Consider the following 20934-nt stretch of genomic DNA (forward strand, 5'->3'; position numbering starts at 1 on the left):
TTTCTATCAAATAGTAATAATAATATGCATATTGTACGAGCAAGAATTGAGTATGAGGCCGTTTTAAATGGGCACCTTTTATCCAGGCTACTCAATACTGCCCCTGCAGCCATAAAAAGTTAAAGGAGTGGACCAAGGTGCAGCGTTTTGAGCGTACATACTTATTTATTTAACGATGTCGCCAACAAAACAACAAACAACCAACGACATGTGAAGCCAACGTAGTGCTCACAGGCAACTAAACATGGACAACTACCCACAAAACCAACATGGAAAATGGCAACCTAAATAGGCTCCCCAATCAGAGACAACGATAAACAGCTGTCTCTGATTGGGAACCCATTCAGGCCTCCATAAAACTACATACCTCTAGACAATACAAAATCCCCATTGATAACCAAAAAACCCTAGACAAGACTAAAACCCCTAGACAATACAAAAACTAAACAAACCACCCTTGTCACACCCGGACCTAACCAAATAATAAAGAAAGCAAATATAACTAAAGTCAGGTCGTGACAACCACCCATCACTGTGACTTGTATGCTCTCGTTGGCTGGCCCTCGCTTCATATTCGTCGCCAAACCTACTGGCTCCAGGTCATCTATGAGTCTTTGCTAGGTAAAGCCCTGCTTTATCTCAGCTCACTGGTCACCATAGCAGCACCCACCCGTAGCACGCGCTCCAGCAGGTATATTTCACTGGTCACCCCCAAAGCCAATTCCTTCTTCGGCCGCCTTTCCTTCCAGTTCTCTGCTGCCAATGACTGGAACGAATTGTAAAAATCACTGAAGCTGGAGACTCATATCTCCCTCACTAGCTTTAAGCACCAGCTGTCAGAGCAGCTCACAGATCACTGCACCTGTACATAACCCATCCGTAAATAGCCCATCCAACTACCTCATCCCCATACTGTTATTTTTAATTTTTAATTTTGCTCCTTTGCACCCCAGTATCTCTACTTGCACACTCATCCTCTGCACACTCCAGTGTTTACTTGCTATATTGTAATTATTTCGCCACTATGGCCTATTTATTGCCTTACCTCCCTTATCCTACCTCATTTGCACACACTGTATATAGACTTTTTCTATTGTGTTATTGACTGTTTGTTTGTTTATTCCATGTGTAACTCTGTGTTGTTGTTTGTGTCGCACTGCTTTGCTTTATCTTGGCCAGGTCGCAGTTGTAAATGAGAACTTGTTCTCAACTAGCCTACCTGGTTAAATAAAGGTGAAATTAAAAATAAATAAATAAAATAAATAAACTTTCATGATGGCTGGAATGCATTCGAGGGAATGTTTTACAGTAAAATCTCCCTGGTGTAAGGATTTGGCTAAATGGATTCATCTGACTTCTTGGTAGTTAAGGACCTATTGTTCAACACCCTTTTATTGTCCAACCCCAGCAGGCTACAGGCCCGGGCTTGGTCTGGTCCAGTAGGATCATCAGGATCCGTATGTCATATCTCTGCTCTCTATTTGGAGCTGGAGTCAAGTCAGACTGTACTAAGAAGGGCTTGAGTCTGGGGAAACAAGAGGCAGCGTGATCATCTATTGTCTGTGTTGTTGTTTCCATTCGATGTCAGGACAACTGTTGTCACCCTCAGACAGCACCACAGATGTCTGGTCAACTTTGTCAACAGCCTGCCTCATTGTTGTCGAGGCAATAATCTCCAGTGTTCCTGCAGGGGTTGTGGCATCCTCAATCTCTTTTACTGGCAGCTGTGTGTCCAAGCCTGGCATGCAATACTACACCAACCATGTCCTATTATAGATGGGGAAAATAGTTTTTTTCTCTCTCTTCTCCCTTTTCTATGCTGAATACACGTAGTAGAATCAAAACCTTGTATTTTACTTCATTCAAAAGATGGTCTAGGCTCAGACTAACCCTGGCACTCCACAGTAGCCTAGTGGATGAAGTGAGTTGCTGCCAAAATATTTCTGATGTGATGTGAATGTGTAATAATCAAGGCTCTCCCTACAATAGCATATAATGCACCTATACTGCCACCTTGTGGAGTATCCCTTCCCCTGGCCATTAGGCCTACACTACCACCTAGTGAATACGGGACTGCACTGCGTGTGTGCTCAAACGGGAAAATGGACCTTCATTACTAATGACAAAGACGAAGAGATAAGGGTCAGTTCTTAAAACCTCTCCACTACCTCATACAAGATGTACCATCTGCCTTGTTTTAGGACAGTAGAAACAACTAATTGTGCTTCCTTGGTAACGAGTCTGGAAGAGTACTACAACATACATAAAATAACCACAGAAGAACAGATTATATGTCTGCATTTCATTTAATCAGAACACCATTTTAATCATCATACCAGGAGTTTTCATACTTTTCCAAAAGATCATGACTCGTGAGATTGATTTATAAATCATTTCATCAAAGTCATTTGTAAAAAAAAAATAAAGAAGTTACTGAACTAAAGCATCTATAATATTACAATATATCAGTCGTATAATAGTAATCATAATAATCATAATTGTAATGATACTTCTATATGCCTTCGAAACTTTTTTTAAATAATCATATAGCTTTCACTCTCTCAAACACACAGTCCCATAACCTCTCTCAATAAGGTTGTGAAGCTGAGTACAATTATATTGGTTAAGCGCCACTGCATTCTCTTCCTGCTTTAACAAAAACGCAACCAATGATTTCAGACACTCAAGGGGGAAAGAATTCAAGAGGAAGAGTATAGAAACATGACATCAACTCAAAACGCAAGATAACCTGAAAGCAAAGACATACATAATACATGGTTCAGCATTCAAGAGGACATATTTCCAAACCCCAAAAAAGGAATGGGCTTCTGCATAGATCTACAGGAGATAGAACGTAACCATGGTTAAAAAGAGGGAGGGAGAGACAAAGAGACATTTTTATCAGGCAGTAGCACACAGGAAAGAGTGGGACAGGATAAGAACAGTATAGATGTCTTTAGATTGGGTCATGGTAATCATTTGGAGGACCACGTTACATAAAGTACAACATCATGAGCCATTGTGATCCAGCTTGTATTGATAGGGCCTTAGACAACATTAGCATGATACCATCTGCCTTGTTGTGAAATTGGTTGCTATTACAGCACTGTTGGAGCTAGAAACACAAGCTTTTCCATACACCCGCAGTGACCAATACAATTTGATTTGATTTAGATTTAATAGGGAATCTAACATAGCAAATCACAGCAGAGTTGTAGGTAGGAGCAGCTAACATGCTAACATTGTATTTTTAGAACACCTTTAATGAGGGCAGCAGGATGGGGCTAGTAATATTGTAGTTGCTGAGAAGAGACTTATATTTGGTGATACTTATATTGTCTCTCAGTACATACTATTTAGAGCTCTCTAAAAGAGGCATGGCTTTATTCTGGGCGTGTGCAGGATTCTCTTGCATACTGTAACGCAGATAGGGCTCCACCTGTACAGAGCACATGCCCATTTGCCCTTCCAGTCTCTAAAGTGCCCTTTTGTTTTGGGTAATTATGTATTTTATTTTGTATACAGTTTTTGTTGTTCTGAACCCACTGCCCGCAAGTCATCTTTAAAATCAAGGTTAACTATGTGTCATTTAATTAGCCATTAAGATGTGGCCATCTATTGCTTTTATGTAACTACACTTTACAAAAATATAAACGCAACATGCAACAATTTCAAAGATTTTACTGAGTTACAGTTCACATACGGAAATCAGTCAATTGAAATAAATTCATTAGACCCTATTCTATGGATTTCACAACTGGGAATACAGATATGCATCTGTTGGTCACAGATACCATAAAAAAAAGGTAGTGGCGTGGATCAGAAAACCAGTCAGTAAGGCCTCCTGAGTGGCGCAGCGGTCTAAGGCACTGCATCGCAGTTCTAGAGGCGTCACTACAGACTCGGGTTTGATCCCGGGCTGTAACACAACCGGCCGTGATCGGGAGTCCCAAGGTGCGGTGCACAATGGCCCAGCGTAGTCCGGGTTAGGGGAGGGTTTGGCCGGGTGGGGCTTTACTTGGCTCATCACGCTCTAGCGACTCCTTGTGGCGGGCCGGGCGCCTGCAGGCGGTCGTCAGTTGAACAGTGTTTCCTCCGACAGCGGCTGGCTTCTGGGTTAAGCGGGCTGGTGTTAAAAAGTGTGGTTTGGCTGGTCATGTTTCGGAGGATGCATGACTCAAGTTGCAGCGATGAGACAAGATTGAAATTGGGGAGAAAAAGGGGGTGAAATACCCCCCCCCCCCCCAAAAAAAACATTCTGTATCTGGTGTCTGACCGCCTCATGCAGCGTAACACATCTCTTTCTCACATAGTTGATCAGGCTGTTGATTTTAGCCTGTGGAATGTTGTTCCACTCCTCTTCAATGGCTGTGCTAAGTTGCGGGAACTGGAACATGCTGGTGTACATGTCAATCCAGAGCATCCCAAACATGCTCAATGGGTGATAAGTTTGGTGGGTATGCAGGCCAAGGAAGAACTGGGACATTTTCAGCTTTCAGGAATTGTGTACAGATCCTTGCGACATGGGGCTGAGCATTATCATGCTGAAACATGAGGTGATGGCACGATAATGGGCCTCAGGATCTCGTCGCTGTATCTCTGTACATGCAAATTGCCATTGATAAATGTAATTGTGTTTGTTGTCTGTAACTTATGCCTGCCCATACCATAACCCCAATGCCACCATGGGGCACTGTTCACAACATTGACATCAGCAAACCGCTCGCCCACACAACACCATACACGCTGTCTGCCATCTGCCAGGTACAGTTGAAACCGGGATTGATCCGTGAAGAGCACACTCCTCCTGGGTGCCAGTGGCCATCTAAGGTGAGCATATGCCAACTGAAGTCGTTTATGACGCCGAACTGCAGTTAGGTCAAGACCCTGGTAAGGACAAGGAGCACCCGATGAACTTCCCTAAGATCGTTTCTGGCAGTTTGTGCATAAATTCTTCAGTTGTGCAAACCCAGTTTCATCAGCTGTCCGGGTGGCTGGTCTCAGACGATGTAAAGAAGCTGGATGTGGAGGTCTTGGACTGGCGTGGTTACATGTGGTCTGCGGTTGTGAGGCCGGATGGATGTGAACATTCAAATCTCTGGCAACAGCTCTGGTGAACATTCCTGCAGTCAACATGCCAATTGCACGCTCCCTCAAAACTTGAGACATCTGTGGCATTCTGTGTTCTGTGACAAAACTGCACGTTTTTGTGTAATGATCATGCTGTTTAATCAGCTTCTTGATATGCCACAGCTGTCAGATGGATGTACTATCTTGGCAAAGGAGAAATGCTCACTAATAGGGATTTACACACATTTGTGCACCAAACTTGAAACAAATACATTTTTTTGTGCATCTGGAACATTTCTGTGATCTTTTATTTCAGCTCATGAAACATGGGACTAACACTTTACATGTTGCGTTATATTTTGATTCAGTATAAATATTCAGTCATAATTGCTCAACGAGTCTGTGACCGCTGTTGCAGAAACATATTTTTTGGGGTGCCCTTTTCACAGTTTGCCCCCCCAAAAGGTTTGTTTACAGCCCTGCTGTGACATCACACACTCTTACTGATTTCGGTTTTGGGCTAGAGTCCACTTTAGTCAACCATCCTCAACCATCCTCTCTCCTTTTTACATTTGCCTACCCTCCCTCCCTCTGAATCTTTGTCTCTCTCTTTCTCACTCCTTTCTCAGATGGACAGACAGAATGAGGCTGTTCACTATAAGATTATTTTCAGATGTGCAGAAGTATTGTAGGTGTAATTCTGATGTAGGTCTATAGGTATGAGGTGATGATAGAGATGTAATGCTGTAGGTCTATAGGTATGAGGTGATGATAGAGATGTAATGCTGATGTAGGTCTATAGGGATGAGGTGATGATAGAGATGTAATGTTGATGTAGGTCTATAGGGATGAGGTGATGATAGAGATGTAATGCTGTAGGTATATAGGGATGAGGTGATGATAGAGATGTAATGCTGTAGGTCTATAGGGATGAGGTGATGATAGAGATGTAATGCTGATGTAGTTCTATAGGGATGAGGTGATGATAGAGATGTAATGCTGATATAGGTCTATAAGGATGAGGTGATGATAGAGATGTAATGCTGTAGGTCTATAGGGATGAGGTGATGATAGAGATGTAATGCTGATGTAGTTCTATAGGGATGAGGTGATGATAGAGATGTAATGCTGATGTAGGTCTATAGGGATGAGGTGATGATAGAGATGTAATTCTGATGTAGGTCTATAGGGATGAGGTGATGATGTAGTTCTATAAGGATGAGGTGATGATATAGATGTAATGCTGATGTAGTTCTATAGGGATGAGGTGATGATAGAGATGTAATGCTGTAGGTCTATAGGGATGAGGTGATGATAGAGATGTAATGCTGATGTAGGTCTATAGGGATGAGGTGATGATAGAGATGTAATGCTGATGTAGGTCTATAGGGATGAGGTGATGATAGAGATGTAATGCTGATGTAGTTCTATAGGGATGAGGTGATGATAGAGATGTAATGATGTAGGTCTATAGGGATGAGGTGATGATAGAGATGTAATGCTGTAGGTCTATAGGGATGAGGTGATGATAGAGATGTAATGCTGATGTAGGTCTATAGGGATGAGGTGATGATAGAGATGTAATGCTGATGTAGGTCTATAGGGATGAGGTGATGATAGAGATGTAATGCTGATGTAGGTCTATAGGGATGAGGTGATGATAGAGATGTAATGCTGATGTAGGTCTATAGGGATGAGGTGATGATAGAGATGTAATGCTGATGTAGTTCTATAGGGATGAGGTGATGATAGAGATGTAATGCTGTAGGTCTATAGGGATGAGGTGATGATAGAGATGTAATGCTGATGTAGGTCTATAGGGATGAGGTGATGATAGAGATGTAATGCTGATGTAGGTCTATAGGGATGAGGTGATGATAGAGATGTAATGCTGATGTAGGTCTATAGGGATGAGGTGATGATAGAGATGTAATGCTGATGTAGATCTATAGGGATGAGGTGATGATAGAGATGTAATGCTGATGTAGGTCTATAGGGATGAGGTGATGATAGAGATGTAATTCTGATGTAGGTCTATAGGGATGAGGTGATGATGTAGTTCTATAAGGATGAGGTGATGATATAGATGTAATGCTGATGTAGTTCTATAGGGATGAGGTGATGATAGACATGTAATGCTGATGTAGTTCTATAGGGATGAGGTGATGATAGAGATGTAATTCTGATGTAGGTCTATAGGGATGAGGTGATGATAGAGATGTAATGCTGTAGGTCTATAGGGATGAGGTGATGATAGAGATGTAATGCTGATGTAGTTCTATAGGGATGAGGTGATGATAGAGATGTAATGTTGATGTAGTTCTATAGGGATGAGGTGATGATAGAGATGTAATGCTGATGTAGGTCTATAGGGATGAGGTGATGATAGAGATGTAATGCTGATGTAGGTCTATAGGGATGAGGTGATGATAGAGATGTAATGCTGATGTAGTTCTATAGGGATGAGGTGATGATAGAGATGTAATGCTGATGTAGGTCTATAGGGATGAGGTGATGATAGAGATGTAATTCTGATGTAGGTCTATAGGTATGAGGTGATGATAGAGATGTAATGCTGATGTAGTTCTATAGGGATGAGGTGATGATAGAGATGTAATGCTGATGTAGGTCTATAGGGATGATGTGATGATAGAGGTGTAATTCGGATGTACTGTAGGCCTATAGGGATGAGGGGAGGATAGAGGTGTAATGCTGATGTACTGTAGGGATGAGGGGAGGATAGAGGTGTGATGCTGATATAGGTCTAAAGGGATGAGGGGATGTGAGGCTGATGGAGATGTCATGTTGATGAAGGTGTATGTATGCTGTAATCTGGTGCTCATGAAGATGAAGAAATGATTAATGGGACTATTCAGTATTGTGTCTCCTGGGGGATCTGAGGACTGGAGGTTTTCGCTAAACCTGCAGGCCCCAAGGTCACAGACATGCTAATGAGGTATCCAGAGAAGACTGGATCTAGGCTGAACCTGACTAATTAGTGAGCCACCAAAAGCCCCTCTAATACAGGCACACACGCACGAATGTACGGACGCATGCAGACCTCAGCCTCCTATATCCCTATGCATCTGCTATGACCCTCAGCTGTCTTCCAGTGGTTCAATCTTCCTCTGACATTCTTCTACTTTTAATTCATAATTTATACTGCATGCTGGAAATAAACCTAGTCATCTACTGTTGGCCTATGGAAAAAGAGGCTGTTGAACCAGCGAGGAAATTATGAGGTCAAATGAACTGACCCTGAATTCACAACCTATCAGTTATTTAAAATAGGAGAAAAAAAGCCCGCATTAGCTTCCAAGTGTTACTTAAAATGTGGCAACTCTGGTATCATCTCTGGAAACAGTAAAATAATAATGAAAGAATGGCGCCGGAGGAGATGGCTGCCAATTTAAGGGCTACGAACCAGTTGTGCTTTGTGTGTGTTTTTTCACGTTATTTGTAACTTATTTTGCCAACGTCTCTTATGACCGAAAAGAGCTTCTGGTTATCAGAACAGTGATTACTCACCTTGTACTGGACTTAGATATTTTCTTCAATGAGTCGGACGCAAAGGATTTACTTGACACTGGACAAAGCCCAAATCCCCATCATTCGCATGAAGAGGAGACTGAGATATAGGGGACATAAGTCGGGGTACCTTGTAAGAATCCGACGGCGAGTGGGTAACCCGCTTCTACCATCCATCCTATTAGCCAACGTGTAATCATTGGATAATAAAATGGAGGAGCTCCGATCAAGACTATCCTACCAACAGGACATTAAAACGGTAATATATTATGTTTCACGAGTCGTGGCTGAACGACAACATGGATAACATACATCTGGCTGGGTTTTCCTTGCATCAGCAAGATAGAACAGCTGCCTCTGGTAAGACAAGCGGTGGTGTTCTGGGTCTATTTGTCAATAACAGCTGGTGCACGAAATCTAATATTAAGGAAGTCTCGAGGTAGAGTATCTCATGATAAGCTGTAGACCACACTATATACCAAGAGAGTTTTCATCTGTATTTGTCTTAACTCTCTATTTAACACCACAAACCGATGTTGGCACTAAGACCGCACTCAACGAGCTGTATAAGGCCATAAGCAAACAAGAAAATGCTCATTCAGAGGCGGCGCTCCTAGTGGCCGGGGAATTTAATGCATGCAAACTTAAATCCGTTTTACCTCATTTCTACCAGCATGTGACAGGTACAACCAGAGGGAGAAAAAAACTCTAGACCAGCTTTACTCCAAACACAGAGATGCGTACAAAGCTCTCCTTTGCCCTCCATTTGGCAAATCTGACCATAACTCTATCCTACTGATTAATGCTTAAAAGCAACAACTAAAGCAGGAAGTACCAGTGACTCGCTCAATACAGAAGTGATCAGATGACACAGATGCTAAGCTAGAGGACTATTTTGCAAGCACAGACTGGAAAATGTTCTGAGATTCTTCCGATGGCATTGAGGAGTACACCACATCAATCAATGGCTTCCTCAATAAATGCATCGATGATGTCGTCCCCACTGTGACTGTACGTACATACCCCAACCAGAAGCCATGGATTACAGGCAACTGAGCTAACCCGGAGGCTTATAAGAAATCCCGCTATGCCCTCCGACGAACCATCAAACAGGCAAAGTGTCAATACAGGACTAAGATTGAATCCTACTACACCGGCTCCGACGCTCGTCAGATGTGGCAGAACTTGCAAACTATTACGGACTACAAAGGGAAGCACAGCTGCGATCTGCCCAGTGACACGTGCCTACCAGACAAGCTAAATGACTTCTATGCGCACTTCCTGGCAAGCAACACTGAAGCATGCATGAGAGCACAATCTGGTATGGCTGTATGATCACACTCCGTAGCTGATGTGAGTAAGACCTCTAAACATATCAACATTCCCAAGACCGCAGGACCAGATGGATTACCAGGACGTGTACTCCGAGCATGTGCTAACCAACTGGTAAGTGTATTCACTGACATTTTCAACCTGTCCCTGACCGAGTCTGTAATACCAACATGTTTCAAGCAGACCACCATAGTCCCTGTGCCCAAGACCACCAAGGTAATCTGCCTAAATGACTACCGACCCGTAGCACTCACGTCTGTAGCCACGATGTGCTTTGAAAGGCTGGTCATGGCTCATGTCATCACCATTATCCCAGAAACCCTAGACCCACTCCAATTTGCATACCGCCCCAACAGATCCACAGATGACGGAATCTCTATTGCACTCCACACTGCCCTTTCCAACCTAGATAAAAGGAACACCTATGTTTGAATGCTATTCATTGACTGAAGCTCAGCGTTCAACACCATAGTTCCCTCAAAGCTCATCACTAAGCCAAGGACCCTGGGACTAAACACCTCCCTCTGCAACTGGATCCTGGACTTCCTGACGGGCCATCCCAGGTGGTAAGGGTAGGTAACAACACATCTGCCTTGCTGATCCTGAATACAGGGGCACCTCAGGTGTGCATTTTCAGTCCCCTCCTGTTCACTCATTACTGCATGGCCAAGCACGACTCCAACACCATCATTAAGTTTGCCAAAGACACAACAGTGGTAGGCCTGATTACCGACAACGATGAGGCAGTCTAAAGGGAGGAGGTCAGAGACCTGGCAGTGTGGTGTCAGGATTACCTCCTCTCCCTCAACGTAATCAAGACAATGATCGTGGACTACAGGAAAAGGATGGCCGGGCACACCCCAGTTCTCATCGACAGGGCTGTAGACGAGCAGATTGAGAGCTTCAAGTTCCTTGGTGTCCACTTTCATGGTACAAACACACAAAGACAGCCGTAAAGAGGGCACGACAACGCCTATTCCCCCTCAGGAGACTGAAAAGATTTGGCATGGGTCCTCAGATCCTCAAAGTTCTACAGCTGCACCAACGAGCGCATCCTGACTCGTTGCATCACTGCCTGGTATGGCAACTGCTCGGCCTCCGACAGCAAGGCACTACTGAGGGTAGACTATATGGCCCAGTACATCACTGGGGCCAAGCTTCCTTCCATCCAGAACCTCGACAACAGGCGGTGTCAGAGGAAGGCCCTAAAAATTGTCAGACTCCAGCCACCCTAGTCATAGACTGTTCCCTCTGCTGCCGCATGGCAAGTGGTACCGGAGCGCCAAGTCTAGGTCCAAAAGTATTCTCAACAGTTTCTACCCCCAAGCCATAAGACTCCTGAACAGCTAACCAAATGTCTACCCAGATAGTTTGCAATGACCCCCGCCCCCCCATTTTTATGCTGCTGCTACTCTCTGTTTATTATCTATGCATGGTAACTTCACCTCTACCTACAGTACATGTACATATTACCTAAATTACCTTAACTAACTTGTGCCACCGCACATTGACTCTGTACCGGTAACCCCTGTATATAGCCTCGCTACTGTTAATTTATTGTTGCTCTTTAATTATTTGTTAATTTTCTTTTTTCTTTTTAACTTTAGCTTATTTAGTAAATCATATTTTAACACTTATTTTTATTAAATCTGTAAGGTTGTAATGATTTGGAACCCGACACCTCTGACATTCTGAACTGTGACATCACCTAAGGAAATGACTTCGATGACAGCATTTTTGGCAGTTAAACGCAACCACAAAAATGTATTTTTTGTTTTTAACACTATTTGTTTATGAGTGTGATAGCTCTACTTTTGGTTTATGGTTAAGGTAGCTAGTTTGCTGTTAATTAGTGAATTCATGTGTCATCTAGTTTTAAAGCACGTGAATGCACACACCTCGTTGCTCCGAGTTTACAGGTCGTATTCCCCAACTCTCCCGGAGGTTGTGAATGCGTCATGAATATGAGTGAAACAACAAGTAAACATCAGACAGACTTCACAATGACTCACCTATCTGAATCTGACTCATCTATCTGAATCTGACTCATCTATCTTAATCTGACTCACCTATCAGAACCTGACTCACCTATCAGAACTTGACTCACCTATCAGAACCTGACTCACCTATCAGAACCTGACCCACCTATCAGAACCTGACTCACCTATCAGAACCTGACTCACCTATCAGAACCTGACCCACCTATCAGAACCTGACCCACCTATCAGAACCTGACTCACGTATCCATCAGCTCAGTTGATTATCTAGAAAACAACGGGACAAAGAAAGAATAGAAACAGCCCTTAAAGATTGCCTTTTCTTCCAGCTATCGTTAACCATTATGCAAACAGTAATGCTAACATCTGCCGCTGAGCTTCTCAACCTCACTCTGCCGCCCAACGTTTCTCCTCAAACATACTCTATACTGGGTTCTACACCTGCCCGTTCTCTATAGCAAAGCATGAACCGCCTTGTAAGCAAGCAACGCTTACCTTTGAAGTTGTACCCTTAAGCATGCAGTGCCAAATGAGATACCTCAAGCCATACACCCGTCTTGTGATGTGTGAGTGTGTGTATATATGTATATAGCAATAAGCCCTTTACTTAATGTGAGATTTAAGTAACATTTTCTGAACAATGCAGTGAAAAACAGAGGCCACTGCTACCGCACTGGTGGTCTTTTGGGGGTGCAGTAGTGTTCTGTAACACAGCGTGGCTAAGGCTACGCAAAGCAAACCAACAAGGCTGTGAATTTCACATCATTTAAGAGAGCCTCCACATGCAAGTACAGTATAGAGTTTACACATCTTGATTAGACAAAACAATAAAGAGAAAGTAGAACATCACACCTGTGTGTGGAGTGCTGGACTGAGAAGATATCATGGGGAATGGACAGTGTGGTAGAGACAGGATTCAGAGTGGAATATTTGTATATCTACGGCTGGGTTAAGGGGTTGTCTTCTATATTGAGAGATTGGCCAGTAGTGTAATCTGATGAAATGTGGGTGTGTGTTAACTTTACCAGGGATACTGTGAGAGAGAACATGAGAACAAAATACTACTCTAACATTTTAGAGTCCTTTCCTACATCTCAAGAAGCTTTAGGAATGGGAACCCAAATAAGGGGAGACTTCAGAGTGGACACACACATACACACACTCACACACACAAGCATGCACACACTCACAACTTTGCTTTTTGATACATGTTATCTATCCTATATCGATGAGACATTTTCCTGCGCAAGAGACCCATAAAGGAACAACATAAAACATAACGGATGGAAATTCAAAAAGAGGGAGAGTGAATGTTATCCCGTAGTCAACCAGTGCAACAAAAAGCCAGAACAGGAACACAGTGTAAAAAAGAGCAGAGAGAGAAACTCAGCAGTGAGGAGGCCTTTGCAGTCAACAAAGGCTGTGGCATTGTCCCACATTCCCACCACAGTCATGTTTTTTATCTCTTTGTTTGTTTGTTTGTTAGTCTGTTTGTTTTGATTGATTTGTATGTCTCCAAGTAGTCCCAAACCTCTGCAAAGACTCCATTACCCAGAAAGCACGGCAGCTGCAGATGTCAAGTCCACAGCACTTAGCATTCCCGACCGAGGCAGAGATGTTTCAAATCCTCATAGCCACGCTGTTGCCATGACAACGTAAGTCCTCAGCCATCCCATCACTCCTCGTTGGTGGGGGAACTCTCCTCCAGAGGGGTGAGGGAGGCGGGAAGACCCAAGCCCACACCCGTTGCATTGTGGGATGCGGTGAGGGAGGCAACAGTGTGCAGGAGGACAAGGACTAGCAGGCAGAGTTTGAGCCGGCCGTTGCACAGTCTGCACGCGGCCGAGGAACTGAGAGAGGTTCGGTGGTGACAGGATGGGTGAGTTCTTTTGAGGGTCCCCCGAGAACGGTTGTTGTCTGCTTCCGTCTGGAAGTCCCACCGGACATCACAGCACTCTGCATCTGCATCCACACCCCCAGGGTACTCCTCCAACAGCCCTGCAGAGGAGGAACACACGTTTACTACGCATTATAAACTTAGTGGTTCGAGCCCTGAATGCTGATTGGCTGAAAGCCGTGGTATATCAGAACGTATACCATGGGTATGACAAAACATTTATTTTTACTGCTCTAATTAAGTTGGTAACCAGTTTATAATAACAATAAGGCACCTCAGGGGTTTGTGATATATGGCCAATATACCACGGCTAAGGGCTGTGTCATAGCACTCCGCGTTGCGCATAAGAACAGCTCTTAGTCGTGGTATATTGGCCATATACCACACCCCCTCGTGCCTTATTGCTTAAATTTTCAACTAATATTCAACACTTTTTAGACCAAATGCAAACATAGGCTACAGTACCATACACAGTTCTGCTCATCTCAAATCAAATCAAGCTTTATTTATACAGCACATTTCAGACATGGAATGCAACGCAATGTGCTTTACAGGAAAAAAATAAACAAATGCAAAACAATGAAAATAAAACTGAAATATTTACCACACAACAAACATAAGATAAAAATCTCTTAGCTTACCCCTTGAAATCCCTACAAATATAATATGTGTGTAAGAAAAATCATACTCACTCCAAAATTCTGTTTTCCATCATTAGTTACAAGCACTCCGGACGCTTTATCTGGACATGGTTCGTCAGCACCTTCAACAGCCGAAGCTAAGTATTAACATTAACATGATGCCTTCTAATTGCAGTCGCTGTACTCATAATATACAGGAGAACGATTGCCTTATGGCGAGGATAGCTGTGCTGCAAGCCCAGCTTCAGACGCAATCGTTAGGCAAGGGTAATTTCAGTGTAGGAAAGGATGAAACAGCGTCTGTGCCACCAGTAAGTACAGATAGTAGTATAAATCCCCCCCGCACAGTCCCCGCAGCCGGAGCTTCTGGAGGGAAATGCTGTAGGAATGCTCAGCTGGTGTCGCTCATTCAGCCGACAGAAACTTTCAACCGGTTTTCCCCATTAAGTAGCGAGTCGGAGTCTGAGGCCGAGTCTTCTCTTGTCTCTACTCCTCCCGTTACGGGGTCTGAGACGCCGAAGGCTCCCACCATTAGCTCTGACAAATTGAAAACCCTAGTCATTGGCGACTCCATTACCCGCAGTATTAGACTTAAAACGAATCACCCAGCGATCATACACTGTTTACCAGGGGGCAGGGCTACCGACGTTAAGGCTAATCTCGATGATGGTCCTCGCTAAAGCTAAAACTGGCGAGTATAGAGAGTATAGAGATATTGTTATCCACGTTGGCACCAACGATGTTAGAATGAAACAATCAGAGGTCACCAAGCGCAACATAGCTTCAGCGTGTAAATCAGCTAGAAAGATGTGTCGGCATCGAGTAATTGTCTCTGGCCCCCTCCCAGTTAGGGGGAGTGATGAGCTCTACAGCAGAGTCTCATAACTCAATTGCTGGTTGAAAACTGTTTTCTGCCCCTCCCAAAAGATAGAATTTGTAGATAATTGGCCCTCTTTCTGGGACTCACCCACAAACAGGACCAAGCCTGACCTGCTGAGGAGTGACGGACTCCATCCTAGCTGGAGGGGTGCTCTCATCTTATCTACCAACATAGACAGGGCTCTAACTCCTCTAGCTCCACAATGAAATAGGGTGCAGTCCAGGCAGCAGGCTGTTAGCCAACCTGCCAGCTTTGTGGAGTCTGCCACTAGCATAGTCAGTGTAGTCAGCTCAGCTATCCCCATTGAGACTGTGTCTGTGCCTCGACCTAGGTTGGGCAAAACTAAATATGGCGGTGTTCGCCTTAGCAATCTCACTAGGATAAAGACCTCCTCCATTCCTGACATTATTGAAAGAGATCGTGATACCTCACATCTCAACATAGGGCTACTTAATGTTAGATCCCTCACTTCAAAGGCAGTTATAGTCAATGAACTAATCACTGATCATAATCTTGATGTGATTGGCCTGACTGAAACATGGCTTAAGCCTGATGAATTTACTGTGTTAAATGAGGCCTCACCCCCTGGTTACACTAGTGACCATATCCTCCGTGCATCTCGCAAAGGCGGAGGTGTTGCTAACATTTACGATAGCAAATTTCAATTTACAAAAAAAAAAAAGACGTTTTTTCGTCTTTTGAGCTTCTAGTCATGAAATCTATGCAGCCTACTCAATCACTTTTTATAGCTACTGTTTACAGGCCTCCTGGGCCATATACAGCGTTCCTCACTGAGTTCCCTGAATTCCTATCGGACCTTGTAGTCATAGCAGATAATATTCTAATTTTTGAAGATTTTAATATTCATATGGAAAAGTCCACAGACCCACTCCAAAAGGCTTTTGGAGCCATCATCGACTCAGTGGGTTTTGTCCAACATGTCTCTGGACCTACTCACTGCCACAGTCATACTCTGGACCTAGTTTTGTCCCATGGAATAAATGTTGATCTTAATGTTTTTCCTCATAATCCTGGACTATCGGACCACCATTTTATTACGTTTGCAATTGCAACAAATAATCTGCTCAGACCCCAACCAAGGAGCATCAAAAGTCGTGCTATAAATTCTCAGACAACACAAAGATTCCTTGATGCCCTTCCAGACTCATTCTGCCTACCCAAGGACGTCAGAGGACAAAAATCAGTTAACCACCTAACTGAGGAACTCAATTTAACCTTGCGCAATAACCTAGATGCAGTTGCACCCCTAAAAACTAAAAACATTTGTCATAAGAAACTAGCTCCCTGGTATACAGAAAATACCCGAGCTCTGAAGCAAGCTTCCAGAAAATTGGAAAGGAAATGGCGCCACACCAAACTGGAAGTCTTCCGACTAGCTTGGAAAGACAGTACCGTGCAGTATCGAAGAGCCCTCACTGCTGCTCGATCATCCTACTTTTCCAACTTAATTGAGGAAAATAAAAACAATCCAAAATTTCTTTTTGATACTGTTGCAAAGCTAACTAAAAAGCAGCATTCCACAAGTGAGGATGGCTTTCACTTCAGCAGTAATACATTCATGAACTTCTTTGAGGAAAAGATCATGATCATTAGAAAGCAAATTACGGACTCCTCTTTAAATCTGCGTATTCCAAAGCTTAGCTGTCCTGAGTCTGCACAACTCTGCCAGGACCTAGGATCAAGAGAGACACTTAAGTGTTTTAGTACTATATCTCTTGACACAATGATGAAAATAATCATGGCCTCTAAACCTTCAAGCTGCATACTGGATCCTATTCCAACTAAACTACTGAAAGAGCTGCTTCATGTGCTTAGCCCTCCTATGTTGAACATAATAAACGGCTCTCTATCCACCGGATGTGTACCAAACTCACTAAAAGTGGCAGTAATAAAGCCTCTCTTGAAAAAGCCAAACCTTGACCCAGAAAATATAAAAAACTATCGGCCTATATCGAATCTTACATTCCTCTCAAAAATTTGAGAAAAATCTGTTGCGCAGCAACTCACTGCCTTCCTGAAGACAAACAATGTATACGAAATGCTTCAGTCTGGTTTTAGACCCCATCATAGCACTGAGACTGCACTTGTGAAGGTGGTAAATGACCTTTTAATGGCGTCAGACCGAGGCTCTGCATCTGTCCTCGTGCTACTAGACCTTAGTGCTGCCTTTGACACCATCGATCACCACATTCTTTTGGAGAGACTGGAAACCCAAATTGGTCTACACGGACAAGTTCTGGCCTGGTTTAGATCTTACCTGTCGGAAAGATATCAGTTTGTCTCTGTGAATGGTTTGTCCTCTGACAAATCAACTGTACATTTCGGTGTTCCTCAAGGTTCTGTTTTAGGACCACTATTGTTTTCACTATATATTTTACCTCTTGGGGAAGTCATTCGAAAACATAATGTTAACTTTCACTGCTATGCGGATGACACACAGCTGTACATTTCAATGAAACATGGTGAAGCCCCAAAATTGCCCTCGCCTGTGTTTCAGACATAAGGAAGTGGATGGCTGCAAACTTTATACTTTTAAACTCGGACAAAACAGAGATGCTTGTTCTAGGTCCAAAGAAACAAAGAGATCTTCTGTTAAATCTGACAATTAATCTTGATGGTTCTAAAGTCGTCTCAAATAAAACTGTGAAGGACCTCGGCGTTACTCTGGACCCTGATCTCTCTTTTGACGAACATATCAAGACTGTTTCAAGGACAGCTTTTTTCCATCTACGTAACATTGCAAAAATCAGAAATTTTCTGTCCAAAAATGATGCAGAAAAATTTATCCATGCTTTTGTTACTTCTAGGTTAGACTACTGCAATGCTCTACTTTCCGGCTACCCGGATAAAGCACTAAATAAACTTCAGTTAGTGCTAAATACGGCTGCTAGAATCCTGACTATAACCAAGAAATTTGATCATATTACTCCAGTGCTAGCTTCCCTACACTGGCTTCCTGTTAAGGCAAGGGCTGATTTCAAGGTTTTACTGTTAACCTATAAAGCGTTACATGGGCTTGCTCCTACCTATCTTTCCGAGTTGGTCCTGCCATACATACCTACACGTACGCTACGGTCACAAGACGCAGGCCTCCTAATTGTCCCTAGAATTTCTAAGCAAACAGCTGGAGGCAGGGCTTTCTCCGATAGATCTCCATTTTTATGGAATGGTCTGCCTACCCATGTGAGAGACGCAGACTCGGTCTCAACCTTTAAGTCTTTACTGAAGACTTATCTCTTCAGTAGGTCATATGATTGAGTGTAGTCTGGCCCAGGAGTGTGAAGGTGAACGGAAAGGCTCTGGAGCAACGAACCGCCCTTGCTGTCTCTGCCTGGCCGGTTCCCCTCTCTCCAATGGGATTCTCTGCCTCTAACCCTATTACAGGGGCTGAGTCACTGGCTTACTGGTGCTCTTTCATGCCGTCCCTAGGAGGGGTGCGTCACTTGAGTGGGTTGAGTTACTGACGTGATCTTCCTGTCTGGGTTGGCACCCCCCCCCCCCTTGGTTTGTGCTGTGGTGGAGATCATTGTGGGCTATACTCGGCCTTGTCTCAGGATTGTAAGTTGGTGGTTGAAGATATCCCTCTAGTTGTGCGGGGGCTGTGCTTTGACAAAGTGGGTGGGGTTATATCCTTCCTGTTTGGCCCTCTCCGGTGGTATCATTCGATGGGGCCACAGTGTCTCCTGACCCCTCCTGTCTCAGCCTCCAGTATTTATGCTGCAGTAGTTTATGTGTCGGGGGGCTGGGGTCAGTTGGTTATATCTGGAGTACTTCTCCTGTCTTATCCGGTGTCCTGTGTGAATTTAAGTATGCTCTCTCTAATTCTCTCGTTCTCTCTTTCTTTCTCTCTCTCTCTGAGAACCTGAGCCCTAGGACCATACGTCACGGCAAACCGGGCATGATGACTCCTTGCTGTCCCCAGTCCACCTGGCCTTGCTGCTGGTCCAGTTTCAACTGTTCTGCCTGCGGCTATGGAACCCTGACCTGTCCACCGGACGTGCTACCTGTCCCAGACCTGCTGTTTTCAACTCTCTAGAGACCGCAGGAGCGGTAGAGATACTCTTAATGATCGGCTATGAAAAGCCAACTGACATTTACTCCTGATTATTATTTGACCATGCTGGTCATTTATGAACATTTGAACATCTTGGCCATGTTCTGTTATAATCTCCACCCGGCACAGCCAGAAGAGGACTGGCCACCCCTCATAGCCTGGTTCCTCTCTAGGTTTCTTCCTAGGTTTTGGCCTTTCTAGGGAGTTTTTCCTAGCCACCGTGCTTCTACACCTGCATTGCTTGCTGTTTGGGGTTTTAGGCTGGGTTTCTGTACAGCACTTCGAGATATTAGCTGATGTACGAAGGGCTATATAAAAGAAACTTGATTTGACACTCTAAAATCAAGAAGTGTCTGGTAGAGGCTATAGATTCATTTTGGATTGGACAACGGATTATCTTCTGTACTCTAACGACAACGACTGTTGCTCCCTCCATGTTCAGTGAGTGGTGTGCATGCTAATGTGAGTGGGTGAACTTGTGAGGAGGGCTAAGTTGTCTCCCACTCTAGACTGTTTGACGTTAAAGTGATTAAAGACAAAAAAACGGTTACAGCTCCGATCTGAGGCCACACTTTCAGAGTATGTGTTTGGAAACACACAAATGGGTGTACACACACAGACGCATGTAGGTACGCAAACTTAAACACACACACACACACACACACACACACACACACACACACACACACACACACACACACACACACACACACACACACACACACACACACACACACACACACACACACACACACACACACACAGATCAGATGTTTTCAGAATGAAGGAAAGCAGCACCAAATCAGCATAAAACCAAATTATTAAGCTACGGAAGGCAGGAAAATGTTCATATTTTAGACAGATAAATCACCATGGATTATTAGAGCTGACCTCTAACTGGCTCAAAACTAAAAAGCCTCATTCTCCATTTGGGCTGCACCAAGCATAAACTCCTGTCTGGTGGTCTTGTTGACTTTGGCTTGCTGCTCTGCAATATGACCAGCAGGTGGGGACATACAATAAACTCACATATTGTCACTCTGCTCATGGACAACTGGTGCTACATCCAATAGCTTTGTGGTGGAAGCCATCGCTCTACTGCATACATTAAATGAGAAGTCGCTTCTAGACCAGGGTGTCAAACTCATTTTGGAACGCGGGCCGCTTTCAGCCTTCAACAAAGTCCGGAGGGCTGCACTATCAATTTGTTCTATTTCCTTCATGTAATTTTTATATACTGTATATTTTTTTATTGTCCTCTGTCCATCAGTTAAAAAATATGCTCCCTGACTGTCTAGTGATTATTAGCGGGCTGGACAGTCAATAAACTGTATGAATGTAGGTCAAATGACAGTGCACAGTGTTTATTATTTAGTTCTTCCACACTGATCACGACAAACCATTTCATTATGGACCTCGCTTTGTACACGGGGACATTGCTGAAATAGGAAAGGGCCTTCCCCACACTGTTGCCACAAATTTGGAAGCATAGAGTCGTCTAGAATGTCATTGTA

The 20934-nt window shown here is 43.7% G+C and overlaps 1 protein-coding gene across 1 annotated transcript in view; it reads right to left on the reverse strand.

Moving 5' to 3' along the window:
• Positions 1-13602: 13602 nt before the first annotated feature.
• The window catches only part of LOC120058100 (transmembrane protein FAM155A-like), a 187560-nt gene continuing 180228 nt past the window's right edge, over positions 13603-20934 (reverse strand). Inside the window, exon 3 of the mRNA XM_039006574.1 lies at positions 13603-13925. Coding sequence (XP_038862502.1) covers positions 13603-13925 — 323 coding nt within the window. The remainder of the gene's footprint in view (positions 13926-20934) is intronic.

Source organism: Salvelinus namaycush, chromosome 13 (assembly GCF_016432855.1).
Source record: "Salvelinus namaycush isolate Seneca chromosome 13, SaNama_1.0, whole genome shotgun sequence".
Lineage (NCBI taxonomy): Eukaryota > Metazoa > Chordata > Actinopteri > Salmoniformes > Salmonidae > Salvelinus > Salvelinus namaycush.